Raw genomic sequence first — 17,502 nt, forward strand, 5'->3', positions numbered from 1 at the left:
ATAGACCAACTGGTCGATGCAACTGCTGGGCACGAGCTACTCAGCATGATGGATGCCTTCTCCGGCTACAATCAGATCAAGATGCACCCTGGCGACCAGGAGTGCACTTCCTTCACCACCGACAAGGGCCTATACTGCTACAATGTCATGCCTTTCGGTTTGAAGAACGCCGGTGCAACTTACCAGCGGCTGATAAATACTATGTTCGCGGAACATCTGGGCAAAATCATCGAGGTCTACGTGGACGACATACTGGTAAAGAGCATAAAGGCCAGCGGACACGTGGCAAACCTTAGAATCATATTTGCCATTCTCTTGGCTTACGGCATGCGCCTTAACCCAGAAAAATGCTTCTTTTCCGTCACCGCCAGCAAATTTCTAGGTTACATAGTCAGTGAGCGGGGCATAGAGGCCAACCCTGACAAGGTACAGGCCATTCTCAACCTGAAGGCTCCAGAGTGGAAGAATCACGTTCAGAGCCTCCAGGGCAAGTTAACCGCTCTCTCACGGTTCATTTCCAGACTCACTGACAGATGTCTCCCATTTTTCAAAGTCCTGAAGACAACCCACAAGAAGGTCATAGACTGGAACCCAGAATGTGAGGCGGCATTCCAGAGCTTGAAAGAGTACTTGGCAGCAGTCCCACTCCTCTCCATTCCTGTGCAGGGGGAGACACTATATATATACCTAGCGGTATCACAGTCGGCGGTGAGCTGCGCCATTGTCCGGCGGGACGGCCAGGATGAGCTCCCCGTATTCTACGCCGGCAGAGGCATGAACGGGGCTGAAACAAGATATCCCCCCCTGGAACAGCTCGCTCTCGCACTCATCGTCGCCGCTAGACGCCTCCGCCAGTACTTTCAGGCCCACACAATTCATGTCTTAACAAACCAACCGCTGAGGCAGGTAATGCAGAACCCTGAGCACTCTGGGCCCCTAAGCAAGTGGGCCATTGAGCTCAGCGAGTTCGACATCGACTACAAACCAAGAACCGCCATGAAGGGCCAGGCGGTGGCAGACTTCATCGCTGAGCTCACAGAGCGTCAGGCTGAACCCAACATAGAAGTGATTCCCGCTGAAGAACCAGCCCCCCAGCAATCAGATTGGAACCTACACGTGGACGGCTCCGCATTCGCCAAGGCCAGCGGCGCCGGGGACATCTTGACAGGGCCAGGGGGACTGAACGTGGAATACGCGTTAAAGTTCAATTTCAAAGCCTCAAACAATGTGGCGGAGTATGAAGCGCTCATTGCCGGCTTACTCCTCGCCATTGACTCAGGAGCTGACAGTGTCAACATATTCAGTGACTCCCAACTTGTCGTTAACCAGGTCAATGACAGTTTCTAGGCCAAGGACCAGCAGTTAGCGGCATACTTGGGGTACGTCAAGACGCTCCTCAAAAAATTCAAATTTCATACCATCACTCAGATCCCCAGGGAAAAGAACGCCAAGGCTGATTCACTGGCAAGACTAGCAACCGCCCAGCCACACCAAAGTCCAGCGGACACAAGGGTGGAGTGTCTTGACAAGCCAAACATCACAAAAACCCTAGCGGAGATCTTTAACATTGAGGTCAACCCTAGTTGGATGGACGAAATCATCGAATACAAGCGCAATGGGACACTGCCAGAGGACAAAGTCGAAGCGCGACAACTCAAGCGGAGAGCAACCCGCTACAACATCCAGAATGGCAAGCTTTACCGCCAGGGGTTCACCTACCCCAACCTTCGGTGTCTAACCCCAGAAGAGGGAAAGGTCGTTCTGGCATTGATACACGGCGGGGAATGTGGAAATCACTCGGGCGCTAGATCCTTGGCCAATCGCACAATGCGGCAAGGCTACTTTTGGCCTACCCTCGGTGACGATGCCAGGAGGATATCTAGATCTTGCCACAAATGTCAACAATATGCTGATCTCCCTTACGCCCCAGCGGAACCACTGTCGATCATCATTGGTCCATGGATTCACTCAACTTAGGGCCTGGACCTGATGGGAAAATTCCAAACCGCCAAAGGCCAGTTCAAGTACATCATTGTCGCCATCGACTACAATAGCAAGTGGATAGAGGCAGAGCGGCCAGAGCCACTAACGGCAATAACTACCGCCAAGGTAACTCACTTCCTCTAGAAGAGTATCTACTGCCGCTACGGTGTCCCCCACACAATCATCACAGACAACGACACGCAGTTCAACAATAAGGAACTCATATCTTTCACCGCTAACCTGGGCACCAAGATGAGTTTTGCATCTGTCGCTCACCCCCAAACCAACGGCTAAGTCGAAGCAGCAAACAAGATAATCAAAAAGCTGCTAAAAAAGAAGCTCGACGACGCCAAGGGTCTATGGGCGGAGAAGCTTCCGGAAGTTCTATGGGCCATCAGGACTACCCCAACTTCCGCCACTAGTGAAACACCATTTTGCATGATGTTTGGAACTGAAGCTGCCCTACCTATTGAGGTAACTATACCTACCGCTAGGGTCGAGAGCTACTGCCCTGAGACCAACGACGAAGGCATCAACCTCGACAGGGACCTCCTAGAGGAGAAATGACACAAGGCCCATCTGCGCAATTTGCAAAACAAACAGCGGGTATCGTGTTTCTACAACGCCAGGGTCAAGGCCCGGAACCTCCAACTGGGGGACTGGGTAATGAAGGAGGTCATTCCACCGCCAACGGCACTCCGCCCAACTTAGGAGGGTCCATACAAAATTGTGGAAGTCGTTAGCCCCGGCACATTCTTCCTAATGGACAAGGATGGCGTCACAACGACCCACCCTTGGAATACCGAGCACCTTCGGTATTACTACAAATAGCCATACCGCTACCCTAGAGCATCTTGGCTTAGCTAAATTTTTGACTCAATATTTAGCTAAGGGAAGCTACCCAACGGGTACAACCCCGCTTTTTGTAAACGCTGACATATCAGCTATCAATGAAACGAGGAATTATTCAAACCATTGTCGCCAAGACCAAGCACAAGAATCACCTGGCAAAGCCAATAATATTCGGCGGACTACGTCCGCTACATCGTGCACTTGGGACAATTTTAATCCCTTTAATGTTTCATTGAGTCACAAAACCGCAGTCAAAACTCTGGCGGTTCATAAATATTCAAACAATGCAATCAGCAAACGCATCCACACTTGGAAAAATTTCACAAACAAAACCAATTATATGATATTGGGGGTCGGGACTTCCCGCCCAAGAATCGTCATAGTACAAAAAGCCCTAGCGGCACTAACAAAAAAAATGGCCTCAACGACACTACATAAGGTTGTGAAGATCTTCAGGGATTTTGAGCAGCGGCGACATCCTCGCCCTCCGGTAGCTGTTGATCGGACCCACGAGCAGTAGGGCTTGGCGTTATAATCGTAGCATCCGCTCGGGTATGGGCGGCAAGAAAGTCAGCACGAGAGACCTTGGACCGAGTGGGAGGTGGGGTTTGCTGAGAGTCGTCCGCCGGACGCACACCGCTCTCCGCTATCTGAGCGGGCACCCTCAGCCTGCAAGGGAACCACACCCTTCACAGGCAGTGCATTCTGACCTGATGGCCCAGCGGGCTGGGACGCCTTCACCCAGTCGATGGTGCCTTTTTGGTTCAGCAGCTCAACGTTGGCGACGGCACCGACCTTCGACGCCTCTATCAGGGCCTTCTTGTACTCCGCCGACTGCTTGAACGCCTCCACGGCGGCGGCCGCCGCACGGTCCCCCTCAGCTCCCAGGCGAGCAACCTCGCCCTCCAGCCTCTTCACCTCAGTAGATCTAGCGGCAGATTCCCGCTGGAGGATCTCAACCTTTTTGTCCTTGGCCGCCACTCAATCCTGCAGCAGGGCTATATCTTGCTCCAACTTGGAGACGTGGTCATTCCGCTCCAGGTCCCGCTCAACGGCAACGGCCAGCTTGCCGCGGGCATCCGCAACATCACAGTCTGCCTTGGTCAGGCGCCGTTCCACATCCGCCAACCTGTCCTTGGCCTCCCCCAGCTCCCTTTGGAGACCCTTGATCTCCTCCCTGAGTTGCCGCTTAACCCGGGGCTGCTTCGACGCCGCCAGGAACATCTCGTGCAGCCCAACCGAGAGATGTCCAAAGGCTGAGCTGAAGGGCGATTGGTCAATGGCGGTTGAGCGCACAATCCCCTCCAGGCCGCCAAACCCGAGCCGCTCGCAGAGGTGATAAAGAAATTCCCGCTCGTGATCAGTCAAGAACTTTGCGTACGCTGAAAACGAGTCGAGGTCACTCGCTGGCACCTCCTTGTCGACAACCACGGGCACCTTGGGCGGAGTCTGTCTCGCCCTCTTCTGCTGACGGACCCCGATGGTCTCCACGTCATCCGCTTCCTCCTCCCCATCGGAGTCATTTTGACGACGCCTCCTCTGAAGCACCGTCCGTGTGGATCCTGCGGGTGCAACCCTTGATCCCTTTAGCGGTTCCAGCCCCGCAATGGTGACCGTTTCAGTCGGCGGCACCCCTTTATCCTTCTGCGGCCCACGCCGGTTGGCGGGCTGTTTCTCCTTTTGCTACACAGTGGCAGCAGGGGCCTTACTCCAGCCAGCAGCCCTACGGCCCACGCCAGCGCCCGCCTGAACGACGGGCAACCTATCGGCGCCAAGATGAGAGTGGTGTGGCATCGGTAGCACCACGGCAGCCACGGACTTACTTAGCGCCAGTGTCTCAGGGTCAAGGATGGTCTTCTGGGCCGCCACCCCAGAGGCATACATGCTCTCCAGGAAGTTGTTGATCTAGGCGCGGTCCATGGCTTTCTCAAACGCCTCGCGGCTCGCTCTGTTTCCTGGCGGAGACTCTACAAAAAAAACAGAGTTAGCCTGACAAAACAACGAACTAAGACACATCAGCGGAAGATACCTACCGATGGCTCGAGTCAACTGTTGATCGACCAACAGCTCCCACCCGGTCAATAGGCGCAGATCCAGAAGATTGCGGTTCTGCCAACAGCCTCGAATCCTTGCTACGCGGCACTCCTCTTCACGCGTTAGGTTGTAACGCAGACCCGCTACAAAAAAAAAAAAAAAAAACGAGTCATTACAACAGAAGAAGTTAGCGCACAACAAAAAACCCTGAGTAGCGGGGGCCAGCGACAACCTCGAATTGGTTGGAACTCCGACTTAATCCTAAACGTCGGCTCCCCCTCATTCGACCCCGCCTGATACTCCCAGCCGGCGGTAGCAACACAGAAGGTCCCCCGCCAGGGTGACATGGAGTCATTCAAGTTCTCGATTAGCTTGGGTGCCCCCTGGCGGCGAGTCAGATTCACCTGCCCGCTGCATCCCTGGCGCTTCACGTACACCAACTCGTAGAAGTGCAACACCTCCGCCACGGTTGGACCCTCGCAACCGGACAGATGCCAAAGTGAGTTGAGCGCCAACAGAAACCGCCACATGTTCGGACAAATTTTCCCAAATGCGAGGCCAAACTCACAAATCAAAATCTGGAGGTTTAGCAGCAGCGGAAATGTCACCCCCTGGCGGAAGATTGCCTCATGCACAGCGGCATGCCCCGCTGGCAGGAACGACGCTCTCTCATCCTTAAGCGGCGGTCGCAGCTTCACTGCACCTGGCAGGCGGAACACCCGCTTCACTCGGTTGACGGCAGCCACCGCCATCGGTCCCCCCGCCTCGTCAACCGCCGTGCCATCACTAAGAAACCACGCCGACTCAACCTCTTCCCCGCCAGCCTCCCTCACCCCATCAGCGGAGCCGCTAGCGGCACTATTACTCGCCAGCCTCTCCTCTCGCCTTTTGCGAGCAGCGGCATCCTCTCTGGCCCTAGAACTCTCAGGACGATCGGCACGACCCATGGCAACTTCCCAAGGTATGGTCTGTAGCGGCACGATGTCTAGCGGTTCGGAGAGTGAGGTTCCTGCAGGGGCAAACGGACGCAACGAGTCAATAAACACCCTATCCGCCACGCTGAGCGACACGTCAGACCCGGAATCCTCACTGCTCGAGATCTCTACGACGCTAGCCATCCCAAACCCTAAAACCCAAACCAGTCAGTTCACACAGGATCTAAACTATCCCTATGTCAGTTGCATCCAAGAACATCAAGAACAATTTCCCAGAAAATGCCAAAACAAGAACAAAACGCACCCATACACTCAACCCAGATTTGACCATCTAGCAAATCCCTATACCCCAACTCGCTCTCAAACACCAAAACCCACCCCCAAAACTCGCTTTACACCCTCAGAACACGCCGGAGAAGAACAAATCACCCCAAAATCAAAAACCCAGAAACTGACAGAAGCAAACACAGAGAAATTCAATAAAATAGGGATGAGATTCAGAATACCAACCTCAAAGGTGAAGGCCTTGATGCGATCGAGGACACTTATCTTCACGGCAGGAGATCTTTGTGCTTCAAAGACCGATAACTTCACGGAATTGTAGTAGTCCTATTCTCTGAACTCACGAAGCTTGAAGACGACGATACTAGGTAAAAAGTACAAAGTGTCAAACCCTCCAGGTTTCCCTCTCTTTTATGTCAACATCAAACTAATCCAGGCCGTCAGCCGAAAAACGACATCGCACCACAACCGTACACGTGCCCCACAAACACACTTACTCTCCGGATTAACCGAGGCGACGCCTCAGTTACAAAATCAATAATTACTCGCATTAATGGCGAGGCGACGAGCGTGCTGAAGAGACGTTATCACACACGCTAATCCAGTACATGTTGGCCACGTGTAAAACACGGTCACACGAGGCCTCTGTACAGTGCAACCATCGAAAAGGAAAATCGTCAATCATCGGGACACTCAGCGAGATAGTCTCCGCTAAGCGCAACTCTGCTAGCGGAACTTCTCCCTTTCCATCTCGCAAGCGAGACAGTCTCCGCTAAGCGCAACTCCGCTAGCGAAACTTCTTCCTTTCCATCTTGCAAGCGAGATAGTCTCCGCTAAGCGCAACTCCGCTAGCGGAACTTTTCCCTTTCCATCTTGCAAACGAGATAGTCGCCTCTAAGCGCAACTCCGCTAGCGGAACTTCTCCCTTTCCATCTTGCAAGCGAGATAGTCTCCGCTAAGCGCAACTCCGCTAGCGGAACTTCTCCATTTCCATCTTGCAAGCGAGATAGTCTCCGCTAAGCGCAACTCCGCTAGCGAAACTTCTCACTTTCCATCTTGCAAACGAGATAGTCGCCGCTAAGCGCATCTCCGCTAGCGGAACTTCTCCTTTTCCACCTTGCAAGTGAGATAGTCCCCGCTAAGCGCAACTCCGCTAGCGGAACTTCCCCCTTTCCATCTTGCAAGCGAGATAGTCTCCGCTAAACATAACGCCATCCACCAGGCTGCCGCCAACGGCGGGTCCTCGCAACATGGCAGGTCACTTCTCATCAGCAGAGGGATTTCCGCCCACGACTATTCCCGAGGCTACGCCTCACTTGGACAACGGCCGCAATACGACGTTGCAGTCAAAACGTGGTCCTCTGGGACAGGTAGGGGGACGCATCAACAGTCTTCAACGGCCCTGATCAGGCATGTTGATCCCCGCCACTTGGGTATCAAAGATTGGGTTTGCTACCCAACACCCTCTGCTCAGCGCAGCTCCCCGCAACAAACAATACACCTGCCAAACGGAGGCCTATCTTAGCCGGGGAGTGGGGGACTCCCTGGGGGGCCTAGTAGAGGCCCACCCGAAAGGGTACAAAGCGTTTGTTCAGTAAGTCCATGGTTGACAACGCACTGACGCTAATTATGCTTTGGCAAGACTGGCTGAAGCAACGCTTCGAACCGCTAGGCAACTCCCCAACAAAGATGGCCCTCCTTGACTGGGGACTTGGGGGACTTGTACTTACATAGGCATTTGCAAGCATAATTAGCTATAATGAGCCACGCTCATGCTACCGCCAGCGGTACCGACTCCCGCCAAAGGAGTGACCTACGGGTGCACAGCCAAGCAGGCTACCGCCTGAGTCCCGGTTTACCCCCAGATCACTGCTGACGCGCCGCCACGCCACGAGCCGCGCCAAAACAGCATCAGAAGCTCCAGAAGCTGGGGACTGAAGCATATCAGTCCCACATCGAAAACATGAAGAAGTTCAGCTCCTTCTTCACCTATAAAAGGTTCTCTCTTCTCTCCTCATTAAGGACGCATTCAATACTTACCTACTGTTACTTTGTCAACATAAATACATTGACTAACTTAGGCATCGGAGAAGAGAAGACCGCCCAACGCGGTCTCCCTCTGATGCCCTTTGTATTTTACTTGACAGGTAGCGGAGGTTTTGATAACATCACAAGTATCGATCCGCTCATCGGACCAGCGTTAGCAAAGGTTTAACTACCGCTGAACTTTAAACGTTAACAATGGACAAGATCCAGAGGAGTGCAAAGCGAAAAGCTCATTCATTGGTGGTACTTTGGTATCTGTGCAGGCGCGTTATTCACAGTCTCAATATTGGTCTACATACAGGACAATCTAAGCTGGGGTTTGGGGTTTGGAATTCCTTGTGTTGTGATGGTCCTTGCACTGATTATTTTTGTCGGTGGAACTAGGACATACCGGTATAACATCAAAGGGGAGGAGGAAAGCCCATTTGTGAGAATCGGTAAGGTTTTTGTTGCTGCATTAAGGAACCGGCGAACTAGTCCTTTAGCAGTAGCTTCTGAAGAGGAATCCCGTGGAACCTTGCATGATCAAAGTTTTGAACAATTCAAGTAAGCATCTTATATGCATAGGTTTAGATTTAAGAAAATGGGGAGTAAACTAGGAGAAAGATTCAATTGAAGAGTTTGATACATATGAAGCCCATTTTATCTTGCACGACTCTTCTGAGTCCTGACTTTAAAATTATTTGATGGATGAAGGTTCTTATCAAGTGTTTATATCTCCCATTTGGCTCCTGTCCATATCAGTTTTACAAATAACGTGTTGAAGGAAATCAGCTTTGTGTGCCTAATCAAACTAGGAGTAGTTCCATGATTGTAATAGGAGAGAATGTTCTAGAATTCCTAGTCCTATTCGGAATAGTTTTCCTTGTATCATTAGAACATGTACTTTGTAATCCCTATATATAGGGCTCCTATTCTCAATAATGAAACACACAATTCTTTCATCGATCTCTCTCAATTCTATTGTTCGTGACTCCATCCTTCCGAATATATAGGCAGAATGAAATGATCTTCACTTCTCTGACTTTGACACTGTCATGCAATTTTATTCGGAAGCTCACCGCATCAAAACAATGATGCGTCTCTGTGGAAAAACAATCACAGAAGACCAATTGATTGAGAAAACCCTCAATACCTTCCCCGTCTATGCTATGAGGTCCTCTGACTTATTCGGGACTCATGTAAATGCAAGACGGATCACAAGTTTTCAACAGCTTATTGAAGTTATGGCCACTGCTGAAAGACATGGCAACAAGCTTGTGAAAAGAGAAATTGATAGGCTTCAAGATAGCCATCAAGAGCATCGTCCTATGGCTAGAGAAAGTCGCCATCGACGTCATGATCCATACGATCGAAATGCTCATGAAGGCAATCGCCCAAGGCGACAATGACACGACCGTAGGAGGCGTGATTTTGAGGGACGAAGGGTTGGAAACCATGGAGCCAACGTTGGCCATGGTCATCACTTTCCAACGCCACCAGTCCTAGGGACTATGCATATTGCGCCAATGTGCCTCAATCAAGGGAGAATCCTCTTTATGGTGTCTATTTCTGATATGGAACGTCTGATCAATGGACCTAAATTTGCAATGTACCTACGAAGGTAGTCGCATCATGGTGATCAAGATATCAAGTTCACAAAGACTTTAAATCTGGCGATGAAGACAAAATGCCGCAGATTTTTAATTGGGTTAAATACTGCTTACTCCCTATACTTATAGGGTTTCATCGTTTCAGTCCCTGACCTTCGAATTTCACCTAAAAAGTCTTTGAACTCCCAATTTCCTCCTAATTGGTCCCTGCCGTCAAGCATCCATCAAAAACTCCATTATCTTCCCCTAAAAAGTCTATTATACCCTCAATTACTTTAAAAAAATATATATTTATCTTCCTCTCTTTTTTTATTTTTTATTTTTTTTTCTTTTTACCTCTCTTTCTTCCGGCTCTCTCACCTACTTCTTTTCATCTCCTCATAAAGATGGTTCCAATCCACAGACCTTCAAGAGGTGAAATGAAAAAAAGAAATAAAAGAGAGAGAAAAAATAAATTTAAAAAAAAAGTAAGTGAGGGCATAATAGACATTTTCAACAACTTTAACAGAAAATTTTGACGGTAGGGACCAATTGGGAGGAAATTGAGAGTTCAGGGACTTTTTAGGTGAAATTCAAAGGTCAGGGACTGAAACAATGAAACCCTATAAGTATAGGGAGTAAACAGTATTTAATCCTTTTTATTTAGAATAGTCTTTTATTTTTCCAAGAATTATGTAATGGCAATTATGCCTTAATCAATAAAATGACTTATTGTATTAACTCTTTCTCACTAGGAGTACTCAAGAGTAATTGTGATGTCTAGGAAAGGTTTGAACTGAAAGAACGGTTTTAAAAGTGAGCAATGCTCCACCAAAATCTCGCATTACCTTACCTGGTCACAACCAAATTGGAATTACCAAACGGATTGAGTGACTACAATTTGTCTAAAGTTTGATTTTCTATTTTGGATTAGATTATGGTCACGAAACTTTGATGTAATCTTTGGCTATTATTAATAAAGTATCGATTTATTTTATCTCATGTCGTGGACATATTTTTTGAACTTTATTACTTCAAAGATATAAGAGCCAATGGTTTTCATGTGGAAACACATTGTGAGAATGGACAAGAGTTCCTTTGCATCACCTCTAATGACTACAGACATAAACGAGTCTTAGAGAAACTTATGTGTCGCTCTAGTGGGTTGTATGCAACCACTATTCGAGTAATTGAATCCAATCATGTTATGAGAGATGATTTATGGGATTCCGACACATATAGGCTTTGGCATGACCGTTTGGGACATCCAGGTCGTGACATGATGATCCGTATATTAAAGACTTCGCACGGACATCCATTTTTCAGAACGAAAAGAAGTAAAAGTCAGATTTTGGACCCCGAAAGAGCCCCTGCGCAACACGGCGCCGTTCACTCCCAAAACAGCCTTCACCCGTCTGAGCAGCTGTCCCCCTGCAGCCCAAGGGTGGCTTTGACGCCACCAATGCTCTTTTGTCTCCAACTTTTACTTCTAAAGTCCATTGTGACTTCGTGGCTCAACCAACATCCTCATTGGTTGTTTCTAAAGCCCATCATTCGTTCTGCAAAGCCTGCTCTTTAGCAAACTTAGGATCGAGACCATCCTATGCAAAGGACACTAAAGAAAATATACCATTCTTGCAACGAATCCAAGGTGATATTTGTGGACCTATTCAACCACCTTGCGGACCATTTAGATATTTTATGGTGTTGGTTGATGCATCGACACGCTGGTCACATGTCATGCTATTATCCACAAGGAACGCTGCATTTGCTAAACTCCTAGCACAAATTATTAAGTTAAGGGCTCACCACCCTGATCATCATATTAAGTTTATAAGACTAGACAATGCTGGGGAGTTTACATCAAATTTTTTTGATGAATATTGCATGTCCATTGGATTGAAGTTGAACATCCTGTTTCACATGTTCACACCCAAAATGGTCTCGCAGAAGCCACCATTAAACGACTACAAATGGTCGCAACAGCATTGGTAATGCGCACCAATCTTCCTATTTCTGCTTGGGGCTATGCAATATTGCATGCAGCTGTGCTTATTCGTCTGAGGCTCACTGCCACTCAACCCTTTTCTGCGTCCCAGATGGTGACTGCGTATGAGCCTGATGTCTCACACTTACGCATATTTGGGTGTGCAGTTTATGTGCCAATTGCGCCACCACAGCGCACCAAAATGGGTCCTCAACGACGATTAGGCATTTATGTTGGATATGATTCTCCAACGATTGTCCGCTACTTAGAACCCTTGACAGGCGATCTCTTTACCGCTAGATTTGCGGATTGTCACTTTCATGAGACAGTCTTCCCGTCGTTAGGGGGAGATAAGAACATAAATGTTCAACAGGAACGACATGAATTGTCGTGGTCTGTCCCCACTCTGTCTCATCTTGATCGCTGAACCGCACAGTCCGAAATTGAAGTGCGGAGAATTCTCGATCTTCAAAACATAGCAGAATCGATGCCTGAGGTGTTTTCTGATATCGCTAAAGTGACGAGATCACACATACCTGCAACAAACGTGCCTGCCAGGATTGATGTCCCTAAAATTAGAGGACATGACGCCATCTCAAGGGTACCTGAGCATGGCGCCAACGTCTCCTCCCATGGTGACGTTGTGGCTAGGCCTACGGCTCATGCCAGGAAGCGCGGGAGGCCCATAGGTTTGATGGATTTTCGCCCAAGAAAGAAAGCGAGTTTGGCACAAAATAATCCATTAATTATCGATGTGAATAATCCATCTCATGAGAATATTATGGATTATGGTTATGTCCAAGCGACATCATTAGGGGACGCTCCAATGTCAGAACCAATTCCAGAGAATAGAGAGATCTCCATAAATTACACTAGTGTACATGAGATGATGGATAGAAATTCTATGGCTATTGATGATGCATTTGCATATCACGTTGCAAAATGAATTATAGAATATGATGATATCAAACCTCGCTCTATCGAAGAATGTAAACAAAGAGCAGATTGACCTAAATGGAAATATGCGATCCAGGCTGAATTAGATTCACTAGCAAAAAATAGGTATTTGGGCCTATAACGCAGACACCCCCAGATGTAAAACCTGTTGGCCATAAATGGGTCTTTGTTAGAAAGCGTAATGAGAAAAATGAGGTGGTTAGATATAAAGCCTGCCTCGTGGCGCAAGGTTTCTCACAACGCCCTGGAATCATCAACTACGAGGAGATGTATTCTCCCGTAATGGACATTATAATGTTCCGCTACCTTGTCAGTTTGGTAGTTTCCGAAAAACTTGACATGCAGCTTATGAATGTGGTTACAACATATCTCTATGGGGATCTAGATTCAGAGATATATATGAAGGTTCCAGATAGACTTCAATTACCCAAGTCAAGTGGCTCTAAACCACGGAGCGCGTTTTCAATAAGATTAAAATGCTCACTATATGGATTAAAACAATCCGGACGGATGTGGTATAACCGTCTAAGTGACTACTTGATTGGGAAGGGATATATTAACAATGAAATATGCCCATGCGTGTTCATTAAAAGAATAAGTTTCAGATTTGCAATCGTAGCAGTTTATGTTAATGACAAGAACCTAATTGGAACTCTAGATGAGTTAAAGGAAACTGCTAAATATATATTTGAAATCCGAATTTGAGATGAAATATCTTGGGAAAACACAGTTTTGTCTCGGTTTAGAACTCGAGCACCGTAGTGATGGGATTTTGATCCATCAGTCTGCATATACTCAGAAAATTGTAAGGCGCTTTAATGAAGATAAATCAAAGCCTGTGAGTACTCCCATGATTGGCCGTAGTCTTGAGCCCGGAAAAGATTCGTTTCGTCCAAAGGACGAGGACGAAGAATTATTAGAGGCCGAAGTGCCCTACTTAAGTGCAATAGGCGCATTATTGTACTTAGCTCAATGCACAAGACTGGACATCTCATTCGCAGTGAACTTGTTAGCTCGACATAGCTCTGCGCCAACACGCCGCCATTGGATTGGTGTAAAGACAATCTTTCGATACTTAAGAGATACAATTGATATGGGCCTATTTTATTCCTACAGAGAAAAAAGGAATGACGGAAATTTGGGATCGGACCCCAAGAGGCAAAACGCCACCGTCCAAGATTTTGCCACCGGCCATGTCGCCGCCGCCGCCGTCCATGGTGGCCGGCGTCCCCCCACTTCCCTCCATCAAAACGACAATGATGTTTTGATGGGTTTTGCTGATGCAGGGTACGTCTCTGACCCTCACAAATGTCGCTCCCAAACGGGTTATGTCTTTACCATGGGAAGCACTGCGATATCTTGGAGGTCTACAAAGCAGACCCTTGTTGCTACTTCCTCAAATCATGTAGAGATTATTGCTCTACATGAAGCCATGCGTGAATGTATATGGCTAAGGTCTGTAATTAGACATATTCAAGGAAGTTGTGGTTTGAAGTCTACCACGGATGAACCTACATGTATTTATGAGGATAATGCAGCATGTATTGAGCAAAGGAAGCTAGGTTTCATCAAGGGCGACAACACCAAACATATATCGCCTAAATTCTTTTATAATCAGCAACAACAATCACTTCTAAAGATTGAAGTGAATCAAATCCAATCAGAGGATAATGTAGCAGACTTATTCACTAAGTCGTTACCTAAATCCACATTCGAGAAACATGTGAAGAGCATCGGATTGAGAAAGTTATCCGAACTCCCACGATTGTAGCAATCTGGGGGAGATATCGACATCAAGGGGAGTTATGATGTCTACATGTTCGTTCTCGAAGAGTGAATGACGTGTTGTACTCTTTTTCTCCTCCTCGAGCTTGTTTTTGTCCCACAGGGTTTTTCACTTGAGCAAGGTTTTTAATGAGGCAACAGATGAAGCATCACCACCAAGTTTGAGCGGCACAAGAGGGAGTGTTGAAGGAAATCAGCTTTGTGTGCTTAATCAAACTAGGAGTAGTTCCATGACTGTAATAAGAGAGAATGTTCTAGAATTCCTAGTCCTATTCGGAATAGTTTTCCTTGTATCATTAGAACATGTACTTTGTAATCCCTATATATAGGCCGGGCTCCTATTCTCAATAATGAAACACACAATTCTCTCATCAATCTCTCTCAATTCTATTATTCTTAAACATAACGAAGATTGTCATATTTCTTCTTATTATCTATATGAATCCGAGTTTTTTTTTTGGTTCTGATGTATGCCAATTAGTTCGTACTCAGACATATAATAGTTGGGATTAAGGTACACTGAGTGAAAAATCTGTTATTTATACCGCTATGCGTATTTGTTGTTGTGTAACAAGGGCCTTTTAGAATTTATAAATGCACTTTTTAAACCAGTGCTGCAGTAATTGTGGTTTTAGTTGGTTCAGCAAGAGCTATTTCGATTCAGTGCATCAGTTATACTATATATACTTACGGGAACTTCGTCATTTAATGGAACTCTGGGTTATGTCTCGTAAAGTGACTTTATTTATTGGGAAAAGCTATCATTCCAACTAAAGAAACTCCCATTATTTGCTGTACTAAAGTTATGCACTCCACTGTAGTATATTTCCCTTATAATGTAAATCTTTATTCTTCATGTCGCTGACAATTGGAAACTTAATTTGATTGATCTCATAAGCTTAAATACTTGACCAAAGCTTTTTTGAAGCACTTTTTAAATTCTTTTTCCTTTAATTTGCAGGTTCCTCAACAAAGCCTTGCTTACACTAGATGATTTGGAGAAAAACAGGAAGGTGTGTACCATCGCTGATGTTGAGGAAGCAAAGGCTGTTCTTAGGCTGTTTCCAATATGGGCTACATGCTTGGAATATGCTATTGTATATGTACAGTCCACTACTTTCTTCACCAAGCAAGGTGCCACCATGGACAGAACTATTGTTCCCGGTTTTGACATACCAGCTGCTTCACTTCAGTCATTTATCAGCCTTACTATATTGATGATCATAGGGCTGGCTGCTGCACGGTTGCCGAAATTTTTGGGGTCAGCCGAATACCGACCGAAGATCTTCGGTTTCGTCAGAATTGAAACCGGTAACGTGCCGCAAGTTCGGTTACCGAAACCTCGGTTTACCGAGGTAAACAGTCGGTATCGGTTGGTATTTTGGCACACCAATCGTCGGAGGTCGGTGAGGTCCGTGATGGTGGAGGTCAGTCACGGTGGTGACCGGAAGTGGGTGTCGAAGGAGAGAGAAAACAGATCTAGTTCCTCTATCCTCCATTAGACCAAAACAATTTGGAGATGAGAGAGGGAGGCAGAGAAGAGGAGCTGGGATATGAGAGAGGGGGAGAGCAGTGGGCGGAGGAGCAGAGAGAGGAGGAGGCGGAGAAGAGGGTGGGGGGGGGGGGGTAGTGGGTGGAGGAGATGAGGGAGAGTGAGACAGAGGAGAAGAGGAGCTGGAGACTTGAGACCCAGTCGAAGAAGAAGGCAATGAGTCAACAAGGAAAGAGAAAAAGAAAAAGTAAAGGAATTGTGGTTCTCGAGGAGGCATCTCAAAGTATTCTTTTCAGTTAAACTAGTATAAAAATAAAATTCTAAGGGTAAGACAATATGTAACGTTGTAGCCCAGTGGAAAGTGGCGTAACTTACAATCTGTGCTTGAAAGGTTGAGGGTTCGAGTCTTGCAAATGGAGAGATATAATCCATTTTTTGAATAACTCTCCTTCTCTCGGCCGGTTCGGTTTGAACCGAAGATTTGGTTTGCTTGAACCGCTACCGAGCCGAAAATGTCCATACGGTTCGGTTCAGCCGTACCGCACCTCCGGCTACCACTTCCGTCAGCGCCGACAGCGGTGGTTCGGCCGGTTTCGGCAGGTCCGGCATTTTCAGCCACCCCTAGATGATCATACCCATTTATGACCGCATTTTTGTTCCAATGGCAAGAGCATAAAAACTAAACAATCGAGATCCCTAAATGCAATCGAAAAGTGGGTCTCACAAGAGATCCCTTAAAATGAGCAAAAAAAAAAAGAATCCCTTAGAGGAATTGCCCTATATACATAGGTTACACCAGAGAACCCGCTGGCATTACAATGCTACAAAGAATCGGAACTGGGATGTTTTTCTCTATCGTATCTATGGTCGTTGCAGCTTTAGTTGAGATAAAAAGGCTCCAAACTGCGAAAGATTATGTTCTTGTTGATCTGCCAAGTGCCACAATTCCAATGAGTATTTGGTGGTTGGTTCCTCATTACTTTATGTATGGACTAGCCGATGTTTTCACCATGGTTGGTCTACAAGAGTTCTTCTATGATCAGGTACCAAATGAATTAAGAAGCATAGGACTTGCCCTCTACCTCAGTATATTTGGTGTGGGAAACTTTCTGAGCAGCTTTCTTATCTCTATTATTGAGGAAGCAACCAGTTGGGGAGGCCACACTAGCTGGTTTTCCGATAACCTTAATCTTGCACATCTTGATTACTTTTACTGGTTACTAGCAGCACTCAGTGCAGTAGGATTGTTGGCCTACATGTATTTTGCAAAATCTTACATTTATAATAGGGCTAGTACAATATCAACACAAATATGAATCGTTATAATCACCACAAAATACAGTGTCATCACGTCTTTTGTAGTAAATCTAAAAAGTGAATGTGTAAATCAATTGTGCTTAATATTGTTCTCCCATAAACACGTACTACCGTTCCTTGTCTTGTCAGGAAAGATTCCTTTCCATTTGATTTTGATCTTGATTGATACTGTTTGGCGGATTGAATAAACCATCCAACATGGTGGGTAACTCCAAAAAGGAATGGAGTTAAATAGACCTAGTTTAAGAAGAACATGGCACA

The 17,502-nt window shown here is 47.0% G+C and overlaps 1 protein-coding gene across 1 annotated transcript; it reads left to right on the forward strand.

The window, feature by feature from the left end:
• The first annotated feature begins 8,393 nt into the window (after nucleotides 1–8,393).
• On the forward strand, nucleotides 8,394–17,502 carry LOC133707197 (protein NRT1/ PTR FAMILY 5.10-like). The gene is made up of 4 exons (XM_062132756.1): nucleotides 8,394–8,678; nucleotides 15,394–15,648; nucleotides 16,549–16,596; nucleotides 16,715–17,502. The coding sequence occupies exons 1-4, from the start codon at nucleotides 8,479–8,481 to the stop codon at nucleotides 17,238–17,240; spliced, it is 1,029 nt and encodes a 342-aa protein (XP_061988740.1). The 5' UTR covers nucleotides 8,394–8,478; the 3' UTR covers nucleotides 17,241–17,502.

This window comes from Rosa rugosa, chromosome 4 (assembly GCF_958449725.1).
Source record: "Rosa rugosa chromosome 4, drRosRugo1.1, whole genome shotgun sequence".
NCBI classification, from domain to species: domain Eukaryota; kingdom Viridiplantae; phylum Streptophyta; class Magnoliopsida; order Rosales; family Rosaceae; genus Rosa; species Rosa rugosa.